This window comes from Pteronotus mesoamericanus, unplaced genomic scaffold (assembly GCF_021234165.1).
Source record: "Pteronotus mesoamericanus isolate MK-2021 breed Mesoamerican mustached bat unplaced genomic scaffold, CSHL_Meso_final scaffold_232, whole genome shotgun sequence".
NCBI classification, from domain to species: domain Eukaryota; kingdom Metazoa; phylum Chordata; class Mammalia; order Chiroptera; family Mormoopidae; genus Pteronotus; species Pteronotus mesoamericanus.
In genome coordinates this window covers 8,879,431-8,898,456 of record NW_026555311.1, presented here as the reverse complement: position 1 = coordinate 8,898,456, position 19,026 = coordinate 8,879,431, and the positions used below count along the sequence as shown (strand labels likewise).

At 35.8% G+C, this 19,026-nt stretch overlaps 1 protein-coding gene across 1 annotated transcript in view; it reads left to right on the top strand.

Moving 5' to 3' along the window:
• ARHGEF38 (Rho guanine nucleotide exchange factor 38) overlaps nt 1-19,026 on the top strand; it is a 126,921-nt gene that overhangs the window by 32,397 nt on the left and 75,498 nt on the right. Inside the window, exon 2 of the mRNA XM_054591662.1 lies at nt 13,322-13,509. Coding sequence (XP_054447637.1) covers nt 13,322-13,509 — 188 coding nt within the window. The remainder of the gene's footprint in view (nt 1-13,321; nt 13,510-19,026) is intronic.

The following is a 19,026-nucleotide window of genomic DNA, read 5'->3' as shown; positions in this document are numbered from 1 at the left end:
GCAGGCTAGATGAAGCTGAGGACCGAATCAGCAAGCTGGAAGATAAGGTAGAAAAAAAGCTCCCAGAAAGAGCAAGAAAATGAAAAAAGACTAAAAAAGAATGAAGAGGCATTTAGGGAAAAGCAGGGCAACCTGAAACATAATAATATCTGCATAATAAGGATACCAGAAGGAAAAAAGGATAAGGAAGGGATTGAGAATCTGTTAGAAAAAGTAATGATCAAAAACTTCCCTAATTTGAGGAGAGAAAAAGTCATACAAGACCAGGAAGCACAGAGAGTCCCATTCAAGAGGAACCCAGCGAGGCCCACTCCAAGATACATCATCATTAAAATGGCAAATATCAAAGACAGAGATTCCTAAAGGCAGCAAGGGAGAAACAGACAGTAACATATAAGGGAGCCCTGATACAGCTAGCAGTTGACTTCTCAACAGAAACACTACAAGCCAGAAAGGAATGGCAAGAAATATTCCAAGTCATGAAAAGCAAAGGCCTGCGACCAAGACTGCTCTACCCAGCAAGGCTCTTAATTAAAATGGAAGGTGAAATAAGGAGCTTCTCAGACAAAAGAAGGCTAAAAGAATAAATCTCCACCAAACCTGCATTGCAAAATATGCTAAAAGGACTGCTTTAAGAAGATGAAGAAAAAGATTCTATGAATATCTAGTTCCTTTCACAGTCACCAAAACTTGATATTACCAATATTTTTATACTTATTAATCTGATTGTGACAATGATGTGTTATTTTAATTGTTACTTTATTATTTGTTGAAACTAAACCTGTTTTTGTATATTTCTTGCCTATTTCTATTATTTTTTTAAAAAAAGTTTTAAATGACTGTTTGGTATTCTTTATCCATTTTTTGATTAAATGTTTGTAGAAGTTTTGCCCTAAAAAAACACTATTAACCCTTTTATAGATGTGTTGCAAGTACTTTTCTATTCTATTACTTGTCCTCTATTTTTTTACATGAATATTACTGTATAGTCTTAAATGTTTAATATAGTCATATTGTTAATATTTTACTTTATAGCTTCTGGGCTTGAATATGATACTTCAGGGTAAGAAAAATATTATTTTGTATTTTCTCCTAACCCTCTTTAGATTTTATATATTGATTTTTAACTCACCTGAATATTTTTTGTATAATGTGTGAAATAGGACTCTATATTTGTTTTATTTGAAGTAATAGTGATTCATACATCTTGTATGTTGAATAAGCCTTATTTTTCCCATTGATTTGAAATATCATTTTAATCACATATTATATTGTTAGACAAATATATTTTTTTTCTAGAATGCTCACTTTACTTCTTTGATCCACTTTATTATTTCGAGTGCTGGTATCATGGTGTTTTAATTGCTGAGACTTTATAATGGATTTAAATTTTTTAATATTTTATAATGGATCTTGACATTTAAAAAATAAATAAAGTCAATCTGCATTTAAAAATAAAAGAAAGAAAGAAAGAAAGAAAGAAAGAAAGAAAGAAAGAAAGAAAGAAAGAAAGAAAGAAAGAAAGAAAGAAACTCCTACCTTTTGCAACATCATGGATGGAACTGGAGAATACTATGCTAAGTGAAATAAGCCAGTCAGTGAAAGACAAATAACATATGATCTCACCTATAAGAGGAATCTATTCAACAAAATAAATTAACGAACAAAATAAACCACAGGCAAGGAAACATGGAGCAGACTGAAAGTGACCAGAGGGAATGGGGAAGGAGGACAATGGTGGGAAGGAGAAGAGAATAAAGAACATGTATGAATGACCCATGGACATGGACAACAGAGTGGGAATTGACTGTGGGAGAGAGTGGCAGGGTGGGATGGGTGGAAGAGGGCAAAGGGGGGAAAATTGAGACAACTGTAATAGAATAAATATGATTTAAAAATAAAAAAAATAAAATGACACAAATGTATTATCTCACTGTTTCCATAAGTCAGAAGCCCAGAGGGCTTGGCTGGGTGTCTGTTAAGAGTCTCACAGGCAGGAAGCAAGGTGTGGGTTAAATCAAAGTGTAATTGTGCTCCTTTCTGGAAGTTCAAGGGGAAGAATCCATTCCTTACTCTTTCTGCTGGTTGGAACCTATTTCCTTGCAGGCTATCAGCCAAAAGCTCTTCTCAGCTTCCAAAGGCTTCTCGTTTTCTGTGGCTCTTAGCCTCCTTCCTCCACCTTTACCATAAGCAATGGTGGATTCTGTCAGTCCCTCTCACTTGTCATCTTTCCTGTGTACTCTGCTATCCGCTTCCTCTTTTAAGGGCTGATGTGATCAGATTGGGTCCGCATGGGTGATCCAGGATAATCTCCCCATCTCAAAGTCTATGACTTTAACCACACCAGCGAAGTCTATTTTGCCATGTAAGATAACACAGTCACAGGCCTGAGGATCAGAATGTGGACATCCTCGGAGCGTCCATTGTTCTGCCTACCACAGTGGTCAAGAATCCCTATTACAGAAACCAGAGAAAGCACATCATTAGTGGAAATGTAAATCAAGACCACTAATGTCCAAATATGAGGATCCCTGATGTTCAGAAATTTTTTCCAAAGCCCCGCAGTCTCTCCAAGCATAAGTGATTGGAGACATCAGCAGAGATCCAGGAGTCAGACAAATGGCTGAGGCCTAAGTAGCCAGGATATGATGTTAGCAATGTGGTCTTGGCCTAATGGCCACTGGTAGGCTTTTAGGCACCACCCTCCTGCAAAGCTATCTGCAGGCTTCATACTGAGGATAAAGAGTTGTCATTTTCTTTGCATGTCTTTTTTTTTTTTTTTTTTGCTCTGCTGGAAATACCTCATTGTTTATAACTGAGAAGGTTCCCCTCATTGTTTATAACTGAGAAGGTTCCCATTATTTGGTTATTTGTTAGAAAGTACTATCTGCCTTATAAATTTCTCCTTTACAGACTATTGTGGTGTAATTCCCATATAATACAATTCACCCTTCTGTATGTAGAGTTTGAATTTTGCCATTGTATTCAGTGATATAACCACCACCACAATCAATGCACAGGAACGTTGCTGTCACTTTAAGTTTTATCATGATTCTGCAGTCAAATCTGATCCCCAGCACCAGACAGACATTGATCTAATTTTTTCACTGGGGTTTTATCTTAGAGTTAAATTTTATTCTATATTTGTTTCAGGTATACAGCATAGTGGTTAGACAATTAGATAGTTTACAAAGTGATCTCTCTGGTAATTCTAGTTTCTACCTGGCACCATACATAGTTATTACAATATTATTTACCATATACCCTATATTATATTTTACAGTCCTGTGATTATAACTTCTTACCCCCTTCACATTTTTTTTCTCATAAGTTTGTTCACTATATCTATGAATCTGTTTCTGGGTTGTTGTTTTTTTTTGTCTGTTTGTTTATTTATTTTGTTCTTTAGATTCCACATATAAGTGAAATCATATGGTATTTTTCTTTCTCTGTCTGACTTAATTCATTTAGCATACTACCCTCTAGGTTCATTCAGGTTGTTGCAAATGGTAGGATTTCATTTATTTTTACAACCAAATAATATTCCATTGTATATACGTATCACATTTTCTTAATCCAATCATCTATGGACAGTACATGGACTGCTCCCATATCTTGGCCATTATTATTTACACTGCAATGAACATAGAGGTATATATACCTTTTTGAATTAGTGTTTTGGATTTCTTCAGATATACAGGGGTAGGCAAAAGTAGGTTTAAAGTTGTGAGTACACAAAACACAGAGTTTATTCTTATATTATTATTTATTCTTGTTTTATTTATTTCTATTATTTGTCTTATTATTATTGTTATTTTGTATCCTTACTTATTATTTATCTTTTAGGTAATAATGGCTGGTAATTTAATTTACTTTTGCCCACCTATATGTTCCTTGAAGTAGAATTGCTGGATTATAAGGTATTTCTATTTTTTTTTTTTGAGTAATTCCCACACTGTTTACTCTAGTAGTGGCACCAATCTGCATTCCTACCAGCAGTGTATAGGATTCCCTTTCTTCCACATCCTACCCAATAGTTGTTTGTTGATTTATTGACAATACCCATTCTGACAGGTGTGAGGTGATATCTCATTGTGGTTTAAACTAGCATTTATCTGATAATTAGTGACACTGAGTATTTTTCATATGTCTATTGGCCATCTGTATGTCCTCTTTGAAGAAGTACCTATTCAAGTCTCTTATTTATTAATAGGATTATTGGGTGGTGTTGAGTTGTATGATTTCTTTATAAATTTTGAATATATCTTCTTCCATTCAGTAAGTAGTCATTTTGCTTCATTGATGGTGTCCTTTGCTGTGCAAAAACTTTTAAGTTTGATGTGGTCCCATTTGCTGCTTTTGTTTGTTTGTTTCCCTTGCCCAAGGAGATGATGTATCAGAAAAAAACATTAGTAAGAAAACTGTCAGAGAGTTTGTTGCCTATGTTTTCTTCTAGGAGTTTTATGATCTCAGGTCTTACATTTAGTCTTTATTCCATTTTGAGTTTATTCTTGTATATGGTGTAAGAAGGTGGTCATTTCATTTTCTTGCACACATCTGTTCAATTTTCTCAACACCATTTAGTGAATAGACTTCCTCAGTCCATTGTGTATTCTTGCCTCCTTTGTTTTATATTGATCATATAAACATGGGCTTATTTCTTGGCTCTCTATTTTGTCCCATTGATCTATGTGTCTGTTTTATGCCAATACAAACGTTATTTTATTAGTATAGCCTTGTAGTATAGTTTGATATTAGGTAGAGTGATACCTCCAATGTTGATCTTTCTCAATTGCTGTGGCTCTTTGGAATCTGTTGTTTCATATACATTTTTGGATTATTTGTTCTAGTTCATAGAAAATGTCATTGGTATTTGGACAGGGATTTCAATGAATCTATAGATGGGTTGGGGTAATATGAACATTTTAACAATGTTAATTCTTCCTCTCCATGAGCATAACATGCTTTCATTTATTTGTATCCTCTTCAATTTCCTTCTTCAGTGTTTTATATAATTCTGAGTACTAATCTTTTAAATCTTTGGTTAAATTTATTCTGAAGTATTTTATTTTATTTTTGATGGAACTTAAGTGAGATTATTCTTTTAATTGCTCTTTCTAATAGTTATTATTGGTGTATAAAAATGCAACCAATTTCTGAATATTTATTTGTATCCTACTTATTTGTCAGTTCTTAGTGTTCTCTATATACAAAATTATGTCATGTGTAAATAATAACAATTGTACTTCTTTTCCAATTTGGATGCTTTTTATTAGTTTTTATTGTCTAATATCTGTGGCTGAGACTTTTAATACTATATTAACAAAAGTGATGAAAGTAGACAATCTCTTCTTGTTCCTTAAAGAAAACAATTTTATCTTTTCTTAATTGAGGATGATGTTAGCTGTGGGATTGTCTTATATGGCCTTTACTATATTGTGGTCTTTTCCCTCTATAGCCACTTTGCCAGGAGTTTCTATTGTAATGAATATTGGATTTTGTCAAAAGTTTTTTTCAACATCCATTTATATGGTTATATGATTTCTATTCTTCATTCTGTTATTTGTGTGGTTTGTGGATAGCGAACCAACCTTGCACCTCAGGAATAAATCTCACTTGACCATGGTATATGATCTTTTTAATGTATTGCTGAATTGTTTACTAATGATTATTTGAGGATTTTTGCCTCTATGTTCATCACAAATATTGGCCTGTAATTTTTTTGTAATATCTTTGCCTGGTTTTGGAATCAGTAATTCTGGCTTTATAAAATGAGCTTGGAAGCCTTCCTTCCTCTTGAATTTCTTGGAATAGCTTGAGAAAGATAGCTGTTAATTCTTCTTTGAAATTCACCTGTGAAGGCATGTGGTGGTCTACAACTTTTGTTAGTTGGGTTTGTTTTTTTTTAGTTTTTCTTTCTATTCATTGGTAATAATTGGTGTGTTCAGATTTTCTGTTTCTTCTTGATTTAGTTTTGGAATATTATATACTTCTAGGAATTTATCATTTCTTTCTGATGATCCAATTTGTTGGCATATTGTTGTTTGAAGTATTTTCTTAAAATCCTTTGTATTTCTATGGTGCCAGTTGTCATTTCTCTTTCCTTTCTGATTTTATTTACTGGGTCTTCTCTCTTCTCTTTTTGATGAGTCTGGTTAATTGTTTGTCAATTTTGTTTACTTTTTCAAAGAACCAGCTCTTGGTTTCATTGATCTTTTATATTTTTTTTAGAGTCTATGTCATTTATTCCCACTCTGATCTTTATTATTTCCTCCCCTCTAACTACTTTGGGCTTTGTTTGATTTTTTTCTCCTAGTTCCTTTAAATCTAAATTTAGATTACTTATTTGATTTTTTATGCTTGTTTCTTGAGGTCACCCTATATGGTTAAGGATTTTCCCTCTTAGGACTGCTTTTGCTGTGTCCCATTGATTTTGGATTGTTGTGTGTTCATTTTCATTTGTCTCAGTGTAGCTTTTGATTTCTTCCTTGATCTCATTATTAATCCATTCATTGTTTAATGGGTTTGTTATTCATTGTTATTTAGCTGCCCTGTGTTTATGTGCTTTTCCATTTTCTTCTTGTAATTGCTTTCTAGTTTTATACAATTGTGATTGGAAAAGATGCTTCATATAATTTCAAACTTTAAATTTAATGACACTTGTTTTGTGGCTTAACATGTGCTCTGTCCTGGAAAATGTTTCATGTACACTTGAAAAGAATATATACTCTGCTTCTTTGGGTGAAATGCTCTAAAATCATCAATTAAATCTACTTAGTCTTATTGTCATTTAAGGCCACTCTTTCCCTGTTGATTTTTCTGTCTGGACAATCTATCCATTGATATCTATGTGATATTAAAGTCCCACATTATGACTGTAGTGCTGTTGATCTCTCAGTTTGTGTTCATCAAGATTTGGTTTATATATTTGAATGCTCTTGTGTTGAGTGAATAAATGTTTATAAGGGTTATACTCTCATTTTAGATTGATCCATTTATCAATATGAAATACTTTTTTTGTCTCTTATTATAGCCTTTGTTTTAAATTCCATTTTGTCTGATATAGTATTGCTACTCAAAGTTTTGTTTTGTTTTTTTCATTTCTATTTGCATGAAGTTTCTTTTTTCATCCCTTTACTTTTGGTCTGTGTGTGTCTTTCAATCTGAAGTGGATCTCTTATAGGCAACACATGAGTGAATGTGAGCTTTGTTTTTTTATCCATTCAGCTACCTTATGCTTTTGATTAAAGCATTTATTCCATTTTCCTTTACAGTGATTATTGACAGGTACCTAGTTATTGACATTTTATTCTTTATATTTGTGTTCTTCTTTTTTCTTGTTAAAAAAAAAGTCCCTTTAAGATTTCTTGTAATTCTGGTTTAGTGGTGATGAACTCATTTAGCTTTTTCTTGTTTGGGAAGCTTTTCATTTTTCCTTCAATTTTAAATAATGGCCTTGCTGGGTAGAGTAGCCTTTGTTGTAGGTCCTTGCAATACATCACTTTGAACATTTTGTGCCAATCCTTTGTGGCCTGCAAGTTTTCTGTTGGGAAAAGAGACTGACAGTCTAATGGGCGCTCCCATGTAGGTAACTGTCTTTCTCTTGCTGCTTTTAAGATTTTCTCTTTGTCTTTTAACATTTGGCATTTCAATTATGATGTTTCTTTGAGGGGCCCTTTTGAGTTCACCTTATTTGGGAGTACCTGTGCTTCCTGCACTTCCTGTGTCTTTTTTCTTCAACAGGTTCAGTCATTATTTCTTCAAATAAGCTCGCAATCCCTTGATCACTTTTTTCTCTTTCTGGTACCCCTATGATTGGATATGGCTATGCTTGATGTTGTCCCAGAAGTACCTTACACTATTCTTAGTTTTTTTAATTACTTTTTTCTTTTTGCTCTTCTGAATAGGTGTTTTCTGGTACCTTGTATTCCAAATGACTGATTCAATCCCCTGCTTCATCTAATATGCTGTTGGTTACTTCTAGTGTGTTCTTCATTTTGAATGGTTCGTTTTTATAGTTTTAATGTCCTTTTTTATGCTTACTATCTCTTTAAGTTCTCACTAAGTTCCTTGAGCATCTTTATAACCAGTGTTTTGAACACTGTATCTGGTAGACAGTTTGCTTCATTTCATTTCATTCTTTTTCTGGAGATTTCTTCTGTTTTTTCATTTGAGACATGTTTCTTTGTCTCCTCATTTTGGCTGCCTCTTTGTGTTTTTTTCTATGTATTATGTAGATCTGCTATGATTCCCAGTCTTGGAAGGTTGACCTTATGTAGTAGGTGTCCTGTGGGGCCCAGTGGCACAGTTTCCCTGATCACCTGAGCTAGGTGCTCCAGGAGTGTCCTTTGTGTGAGTTGTGTGTATCCTCCTGTTGTAACTGTACTTTGATTGCTGTTGGCATGTCAGTGGGTGGGATAAATTATCAGGATGACTGTCTGTGAGGATTTGCCATGAGCACATCATAGGAGCTGCAATGTGGAGGCTGACCCGAGCCCATGGAGCAGGATTAGCCCAAGCAAGACCTGGTGCCTGCCAAGCCCTCCCTTTAGGAGTCCTGCTTGTGGATCTAGTTGGTGGTATTCTAATGCCTGCCATTGGGTATGATGGTTCTGGATCCTCTTCTGACAGAGTCAGGTGCTGCTCAATGTCAGCAGCTACCTGAGACTGGCCCAGGGCTACCTGTTAGGAGCTAGAGTGACCTGTAGTTGGTAATTGTCTATGCTGGGCTTGGATGTGCATGGGATGGGCCACACTATGAACTGAGGCTAGCTGCCACCAGTTCCAAGCCTGGGGCAGGTTAGCAAAAGACCCAAGGCACTCTGAGACTTTCTGCTGCCTGCCAGCTTTCCATAAGGCTCAGCCACTGGAGGAGCCTTGGGAAGAATGTGAATTGGATGAAGCACTTCTGAGGGAGTCAATAGGGTGGAGAAAATGGAGTACACGACGCTAATGCAGAATCAGATTTGGCTGTTGGGGGAGGGCTGAACACTGAAAATGGCAGCTGTCTCTTCAGCTCTCACCCTGAAGCCACACAGTTCAGTTTATCCCTGTATGTCTCTGGCACCCACTGAGCTTTAAAGGAGTTTTCTAAGAAAAACTGCAATGTGGGGGTCCAGGCTGGTTGCCACAGAGACTCTTGTCATGGGTGTTCATTGGGAAGGGCAGGCCTCAGAGAGTCATCAGGGTGGAGTTAACAGAGATCCCCAGGCTAATGTAGCTTCAAATCTGGTTGGTGAGCAGAGAGTACAACACGCAAAAATAAAATGACAACATTTTGGAGGGAGGAGGACTCAACATAGGGGCAAAGTTGAGTGATACAGGTTGGTAGTAGTCATGTGTTAAATAACAAAAAGATAAAAGTTTTAAAGGTAGAGAGGACGTTATAAAAAGAAAGTTTGTCCCACAGTGCATTGCAGAGAGTTTGTTGTTTTAAGAAGTGCCAACATAAGAAGTACTTACAGACCTGACCATAAAATGATGCAAGTCAGGTCTTTGTTCCTGCAATAAACTTGAGTCAAAAGAACAAAGATATTTTGTTTGCTCAACTGTAAATTTTCTGAAAATGTTTTCACACCTGAGGGGAAAAGTTTCTGAAGTTGAATACTATGACCAATACTTTATTTGAGCTACCATTAACTCCAATTGTACCTAAATAAGTTCTTGAGCAGTATTAGAAAATCTAAGCAAATTTTAATTGATAAAATCTGATGTAATACACTTTAAAATGTAGCAAGGGCAAATCTGTGAAAAGAATTAAATTAAATAGTAAATGAGTCCTATTTTTAGAACTAAAGGAATCTGAAAATGTATTTTAGGGATATTTCTTTCCCAAAGATCGAGGGGACACCCGTGTTCTTGATAGGCCCCAGATAATTGATACGTTTTATAAGGCACAAGGAGTTTAGAAATTGGAAAAATAGACATTGGCCTGAACAGTATTTTAATAGTGTCCCTTTTATTTTCAAGGTAATGTTAATTCATAATTGAACACTGCCCACACTGGTTTGTCAGCTCTGTATTAGTGAGGTGTTTGTGTGTATGTGTGTGAGCTACTTCACATATCCCAAGAGAAAAAATAAATTTAAAAAAGTCACTCTTCCTCTGAGCTCTGTCTCGCAACACCCCTGCTTTTAGAAGGAACAGCCGAAAAGAGGCTCACGAAAGAGGTCATGGGTTGTACGTGACCTGCTCACTTCTTTCCGCCTCACTAGTGACCTGACTTCCTTTTTTATATCCAAAATAATTCATAATAATGACACCTAATTGTAACCTTTTTTTTTTTTTTCAAATTTAAGGTGCTGATGGGCAGGCTTCTTCCACTCTCTAATAAAAATACTATAAATTGGCAAGCATCCAAAAGTGATCATAACATAAAGATATGCAGGCTACAGAACATTTCATGCATTCATTCTCTCTTTGTATTGACCCTCTTTTCTTTTATAACTCAGGTATATTATTTCTCTGACATTGAATGACCCAAATCTTGTGAAACTATGTGCTCTCAGATAACACCTGTCAAATCCATTTCTTTCCTGATGGAGAAAGGATAATTACTGGGCAAATGGTCCAGAAGTATACTTATCTGCAAGTCAGGATTGTCCAAAGATCAATTAGTGCACCTTCCAACTAACACTGGAATGGCCTTCCGGTGTTCTCCACAGGTGTTTGGTTACTGAGCCTCTGCCGGAACTCCGGGAATTAGTGGGCCAGAAAGAGAGGAGTACTCACTGCTTTTGGAATGTCTCTTCACATTCTTGGCACAGTCCTTTCACATGGGGCCATTAACTCCCCTACTATAAAGTTCCTCCAATTTTCTTAGCTTTTGTTTCTGGAGACAGCTAAGGGAGTACCCTTTCTTTCCATATATTGTGACCTATGCACTTTTGTTTTTCCTTACAGAGCCTTTATAAACTCTTTGTAAAGCTCTACATTCTCAGGAAGTGGTGTTAGCATTGAAGATGTCTAACATATCAGTTACTGAAATCGCATTAGCTTTAAAGGAAATGAAATTACTTCTGCAACTGCAGGGTCTAAAATAAAATTAAGTTTGTGATGACCTCAAGTTTAAAGCAAATTTATTTACACACACACACACACACACACACACATACACACACTGCCCAGCTCTCTATTGCTGCCCTAATTTTATCTGTGACCTAGTTTGTGGCTTCCAACATTTTACATTGCTGTGGGTAGCTCATACTTGAAAATATTTAGGCTTCTTATACTTTACATAAAACCTTGGCTGCATGTGATGCTTCCCATTTATCTTAACATCTCTTCAGCACCGTCATTTTTTAATTAAAATTTTCTGTTAGGCAGTTCAAGAATTTTGAGATAAGAAGATATGCATAGTATTAAAGATAATCCATACAAAAATCTTAGCTGATATTTATTTAATCCACTACTAACTCACTTTTCTTGGATTCTGATTGTGAATTGAAGGAAAGATCCCAATCACTTGCAAATATTTTCCATTTTAGTGAGGTTTGCACATTATACACTTCAATGAGGAGTGGTAATTTTTAATAATGGGAACAAAAAAAATTGGAAGGTGTTCTACTTATTAATTAAAAATCTTCACTGGATTTAAAAGCAAATGTGTTCAAGATACATGCCAAAAAAAAAAATGAAACGACCATTTTCTTATACCACATACAAAAAATAAACTCAAAATGGGTTAAAGACTTAAATGTAAGACCTGAAACCATAAAACTTCTAGAAGAAAACATAGGCAGTAAACTCGTTGACATCAGTCTTCCAATATTTTTTGAATATGTCTCCTAGGGCACAGGCAATGAAAGCAAAAATAAACAAATCAGAATACGTCATACTCAAAAGCTTTTGCACTATGATGGAAACCATCAACAAAATAGCACGGCAACCTAATGAATGGCAGAAGATATTTACAAATGATATCTCTCATAAAGGGTTAAAATCCAAAATATATTAAGAATACACCACTCAATTTAAAAAGTGTAAACAGTATGATTTAAAAATGGGCTGAGGACCTTAACAGAGATTTCTCCAAAGAGAACATACAGATGGTCAGCAAACACATGAAAAGATGCTCAGCACCATTGAGAGAAATGCAAATCAAAACCACAAAGAGATATGACCTCACACTTGTTAGAATTGCTATTATATTTAAAAACAACAACAACAAAATAAAACCCTCAAAATAAAGAATGAGTGTTAGTGAGGATGTAGAGAAAAGAGATACCCACTGTAATGTTAGTGGAATTTTAAACTGGAGCAGCCACTATGGAAAACAGTATGTAGGTCACTCAAAAAATTAAAAATAGAACTATCATATGATCCAGCAATCCCACTTCTAGTATTTATCCAAAGAAATCCAAAACATTAATTTGAAAAGATGTGTACACCCCTAGGTTCATTGCAGCATTATTTACCACAACCATGCTATGGAAGCAATCTATGTGTCCACTGATAGATGAATGGATAAAAATGAGTGTGTGTGTGTGTGCGCGTGTGTGTAATGTGAGTAACTATTACACACTATTACAAACTATTACTCAGCCATAAAAAAGAATGAAATCTTGCCATTTGTGTTAATATGGATGGACCTAAAGGGTATTATGCTAAGTAAAATAAATTAGAGAAAGACAAATACTGTATGATTTCACTTTTACATGGAATGTGAAAAACAAAGAAACAAACTCAGATACAGAGGAAAAATTGATGATTTAAAGATAGGAGGGGTTTTGGGATGGAAAAAAAAGTGGAGATTAAGAAGTACAAATTGCCAACTATACAATAAGTCACAAAGATGTACAGCATAGGGAATACGGCTAATAATATTGTAATAACTGTATGGTAATATGGCTACTAGACTTATTGTGGCAACCACTTTGTAAGGTATACTAATATCTAATCACTATGTTGTACACCTGAAACTAGTTTGATATTGTATGTCAACAATATATATTTTTTAATTTTTAAAAAATAATTGTATCCAGAAGAAGTTAACTGTGTTTTCATACATTTTATCCCCAGCTTGAAGATCGTTTTAAAGCCTAAAACAGTAGCAATGAGATATTTTAAAGACAAAACATGACAGTCGAATATCATTTACCTGACTTGTCAAAAGTAGCTCATTCTCACCTCCCTTCGTGCTCATGTTTTCATAAGATTCTGACTTCAGTGGGAACTGCCCCACGTCATCGTTGCCTCAGAACACACCGTGACGACACCGTGAGCTTTTTCCCTTGTGCCACTAACCCTTCCGCCTCTTGTGTGTTAACGAAAGAACAAACCCCAGCAGAGTGCCTCACACGTACATGTTTTCACTTCACAGAAAAGATGACCCCACAGGCCGGGTGTCCTGTGGCTGAGGCCCTAACGCAGGAGGAGGAGCATCAGACGCAGAGAATGATGGCAAAGCGCTCGAAAGTCATCAAGGAGCTGATACAGACGGAAAAGGACTATCTCAACGATCTAGAGCTGTGCATTAAGGAAGTGGTTCAGCCCTTGAGAAATAAACAGGTAAAGGCAACTGTGAACCCCACCCCCATCCTAAATAGGATCACCAGCTTCATGAAATCAAAGCACCCAAGTGTCTCACTGGTGGCATCTGCTGCAGCGTGGGTGGGGTCATGAGCCCTCTTTCCTGGGTCTTGGGTTTGCGTTGACAGGAGGCATCATCAGACTCATCCTTCTTGTGTCAGCAGAGGGACAACCAAGGTCCTCCTTTTGGCCAAGGAAACTGCTCTGCCACATGGGGGAAAGAAATTCTAGTTTTTGACGCTTTGAAATTTCTATGTGTCCGTTCTTGGATTCCTGTGGAACTCCTAACATGGGAACATCAGGTTTTCAACTGTTTAGGAACAGAGCACTTGACTCAAAGGTGACCAAAGATTCAGGCAAGAAAAATATGTGGAGTTTTTTTTCCCCCCTTATGTTGATAGCTCAATTAAAGTTACCACTGTTTAGCTCAATTAAACTCATGACTATCAATGTTGAAGTACTGTAAAATTCAGTATAAAAATTAACCTGGAAGTAAGGTAAACATTTTCTCTTTGGTAGGCTGGCCTCAGGCAAAACTTGAAGTGCTTAAAAGTTAATCATTCTCTTCCTTTTTTAATTAAGACTTTTTGAGGAATTTCTTGTAGAGGATTAGAGTAAAGGTAAAAGATGCTTGATTGATATATCTGTGTATACACCCACTTGTGCACACACACACTCGGACATGCACACATATATGGGTATTTTCATTCACTCACATATTTATCGAGTCTTGATTGGCACTGTTCCCAGCACTGGGGTTACAGTTTAATACAAAACCGAGTCCTGCTCTTGTGGGGTTTAGTTTCTAGTGGGAGAGGGTAAGAGTCAGACAATAAACCTTAAACAAAAATGTAAAACATATTAGATGGTGTTAAGTCCAGTAAAGAAAACTAACACAGGGATGAGGGATAGAGCATTAAGACAGAGGGGTGGTGTTTCTATTTCAAATAGAGTGGTGAATGTAGACCTTTCTAATGGAGGACATTTGAGCAAAGAACTGAAGGAGGTAAAGGGTGTTCCAGGCAGAGGGGACGGTGAGAGCAAAGACAGAGAGGAAAGGTAATCTAATAACAGGGTTGCAAGTGGTCCTCATCCACAATTCGGTGTACCAAAACATAAACTAGAAAGCAAAACTGATCAGAAATTTCACTGCTCCAAGATGATCACCATTCTTTTAGACATATTTTTACATAAATGTAATCAAAAGCACACGTGCTATTTTGAAACATACTTGTTTCATTTAACAATTTGTTGGATGCATATTTTTATGACTTCTGACGCTTTTAAATGTTTTTCTGCTCTTGCAGATGCTGAAACACACTATGTTTCAGGTGTTGTCACCTTAACTCCTTAGAATAAATTCCTAAAAGTGGAATTGCTAGGTCAAAGAGATGCACATTTAGGATTTTGATAAAAATTGCCCACTGACATCCAAAAAGTTGATACTGTTTTAATTTTCATTCCCATTAACAGAGATTGAGAAGGCTGCTTCTCTGCCTCCTCCTTAAAGCTGGGCATTACTGATCATATAAACAATGAAGACTAGGTTCTTTGATTCCTTCTGAAAAATATTTTCTTATATCTTCATTAGCCACTTTTATATTCAATCCTTACTCATAATCATGTCTTTTGTTCTTTAAAGAAATTAGGGTTCATCTTTTTCTTACTGTTTTATAAAACATCTTTTTTATTAAGAATATTCTTTTTCAACCCACATGCTGCAACTAATTTTCTGTTTGTCCTTTGCCTTCTAAACTTGTTTAAGATTAAAGAGTAAAAGCTTTGTTTAAGTGTTATTCCTTTTGTTTTTGCCACATTTAGGTAATCAAATATATCCAACTCAATGGATTCTGGGTTTGGCATATTAATAGGTACCCATAATTATAAAAATACTGCTAGCCAGTTGTCCCAACATCAATTATTACATTTTTCCCCCAGTACTTATAATATCCAAAAGCATAGTTTATATTCCTTAACAAAACTCTTCTCAGAACTGTTAAAAAAAGTTGGGGAGTACAAATTAGGAAAAACCAGTATAGATCAAGGTGACCTTTGACAGAAAAGTTGCATTTTGGTTTAAGACAGTGTTTTAAAAAAAGTGGCAAAGCTGACTTGAAATTTCTCCTTCATTGAAAGTCATTTAGTTTTACTGTGTAGTTAAACTACACAGGTGAGCTAAACTGGCCCCATCAATATAAATGCCATTGCTGAGCTGTACTCTACATATGCTCTCTAACTTTGGTTTTGTTGTTTTTCTTTTTTCTTCTTTTGCTTCTTTTGTAATTCTTATAAGCAATCCTCAGAGTTGGCGTTTCAGACCATGTAAAATAAAATGTTTCCATTGTGATGACAGGTAGTTTAACTTTTATTCTCAGTGTTTTGAATTACAGTTCTCAGAATTCTAATTCATATTTCCTTTGTTATTGTATTAAGATCGTTCATAGCTTGTTGATTTTTCACATCTGGCACTTATTTCTGTTTGGTTATCTTCCAGTAGCCTGCCTTCCTCATTGCAGAATTAGTTTCAGTCTGGTAGTCTATTAGTCCCCACCACCACTGAAAGAGCAATTATATTAAGGTTTCTCAGATTTCTCATCTTGGATCCACTTTTTTCCCACTCCTTAATGCTCTTAACCTTTGACTAGGTAAATAAATTGCTCAGGAACTCATATAACTGTTACAAACATTTATATGAGTGCTGAGATAATTAATTGATGCCACCAGAACATTAACTTTACCACCTTTAAAATGTTCATTAGCTCCTTCATGCCCTCATTTTCCTCCTATTTAAATACCATGGTCTTTGCACTCAAGTCACCTGTCATCAGTTAGTGTCAAAAGATATGAATTAACACATACCGTTTTTGTGTAACCATGGGAACAATCTGCAAATCATGCTTAGCTAAACCTGAGACAACCTAAGTAAATATTTTACATGCAGAGGTCAGGCTAGGAGAGACTGTGGGAAGTCATCTGATCCATGCCTTCTCTCTCTGCGTGTCTTTCCTGTTGTTGAGGAGACTAGCTTGCTCCATTGTGTTGTGTCCAAGTCTTTTCACTCCCCGAAGAAACAAGTCAGTTCATAAAAGTGAATATTAGAAGAAGAAAGTTGAAAACTGAGAAAAGCACTGGACTTATCTGAGTGAGCCTGCATGAATGAATCAGTGTACAAGTAAATGTCTAGTCCCAGCGTTTGACTGATAACTGTGCTGTTACAAACCTTGATCTTAACTTCAAGGCTTTTCTATAAACAAACCTTCACCTAACTGAAAGCAGGGCCAGACTCAGCAGTTACATCATCGTTAACAGCAGCATTGTGAGATATTTTGCAAAGAAGGCAGAAGTTTTCCACAACATTCAGTGTTGAAACATTTAGTGGGGAAATGGGTTCTAGTTATTTATTATCCAAACAGAGTAATAAGAGACATTACTTTTTTGGCAGTAAGTCAAAATAAATAAAAACCATATCAATCTAATCTAACAATGCAAAAGAGTTTTATGTATGAAGAAAAGACCAAAATCTGATTGAAAAAAAAGTAGAAGAATTTAAATACATGTCTTCCTCTTTTTAAAAATTATTTCTTTTTAATTTATAAAATTCACATAACATGGAAGTACCAAAGATCTCAAGGAGGTCATAGCATCTTATAGCTGCCCAATGTTCTTCTTCTAAAGCAAATACCACTACCAGCTCCTTTGTACCCTCCCAAGGGCGTTCTACTTAAATGTATATCTGTTTGAATGCGCATTTGGTAGATTTTTATTTATGTAATAAAATTATATATATATTTATTTTGGATTTGTTCATGTTTAGTCTGTGCATCACAGTTGACATTCTTTGTTTTCTGATAAAAAGGGCAAAGATAACCTGTGACTTTGTACTGGCAAGTGCTCAAAAGAAATTTTCTGTTAAAATTTAGATATTATAAGGCAACAATTTTGTAAATAATTTTTATTAAAAAAAACCTATAGAAGAAAATAATCACTAGCTCTACCACTCAGAAATGAGCATTGTAAATATTTTGGTTCTTTGTTTAGGCATACACACACTTACCCAAATATTTTGTGAAATTGGAATCATACCAAATATACCATTATGAAACCTTTTTTCTCTAAAAAATATATTTACATATTTACTTTTTAACCATAAATAACAAATATTAATTTAAATGGAAAAATATTTTCTTTATTTTTATCCTCTCCCCTGAGGACATTTTTTTTTCATTGATTTGAGAGAGAAATATTGATGCAAGAGAGGAGCATCAATTGATTGCTCCCTGTATGCACCTGGACCAGAGATTGTACTTGACCAGGATGGGGATCAAACTCACAACCTAGGCATGTTCCCTGACCAAGAATCGAACCTGCAACCTTTTGGTTATGGGATGATATTCCAGTCACCTGAGGCTTACCAGCCAGGTAAGAAAATATTTTTGGAGAAATATTTTCTTTTATTTATTGAGAGACCATAAATTTGAGGAGAACGGCATTATTGCTCTCTCTCTGAACACAGAGCCCCAAATGGAAAATGGTGCCCGCCAGGGTTATCATGCAAGTCTAGGCCAGCAGTGGGGCATTCCGGTGCCATGATGGCAGGGACCATGTCTAGCTATTCTTCTCACACATGTGACATATACCACACTGTACTGACATCCTGTGAAACCGCTCTCAGGGTACAGAATGTGGGAGGCAAGCCTAGGAATAGGGGAACTCAAAGGAGGGACAATTAGAGGAATAAACCCTTTTTTCAAAGGGGCAAAGAAGAAAAGCAGATTACAGAGCCCAGGGCATTCAGCTTCCTGCCCCTGCTCCCAAATTGAGTGGAGTTGCTGTGGCTTAAACTGTCATATCAGCCCGGGTAGAGAAGCTTGGGGAAAGCTCACTGAACCCAAAAAGCACAGAGTAGATCAAAGTGTCTTTGAAAGGAGACAGAGAGGAGGGGAATGTAAATGTACTATCATAACAAAACCAACATTCAAATACTGTAATACCATGAAATCCATATATAACACAAAGATAGCCATACCCCGCTTCTATGTGGATTTTTTCTATAAATATATAGTCAGCCCTCCATATACTTGGGTTTTACATCTGCAAATTCAGCCAGTCATAGATCAAAAACAGTATTTTCTTTTTAAAATTAAATTTATAGGAATGATATGGGTTAATAAAACTATACAGGTTTCAGGTGTTCATTTCTATGATACATCATTTGTATTGCATTGTGTGCCCAGCCACTCAAAGTCAAACATTTGTCAGTCACCATGTAATTGACCCCCTTTTCCCTTTACGACTTCCCCACCCTTCTTCCTTCTGATAATCACCATACTGTTGCCTGTGTCTATGAGTTTGTGTTTGCTTGTTTTTCTTGTTTGTTTATTGTTGCTTTCAGTTTTATATCCTGTAACCAAATGCAGGTCCAGCTGCCTGCCACTATGGAAACCAACACTCAAGAGGCAGGTGCTAATGTAAAGGAAATTCAGATGCCGGCCATCT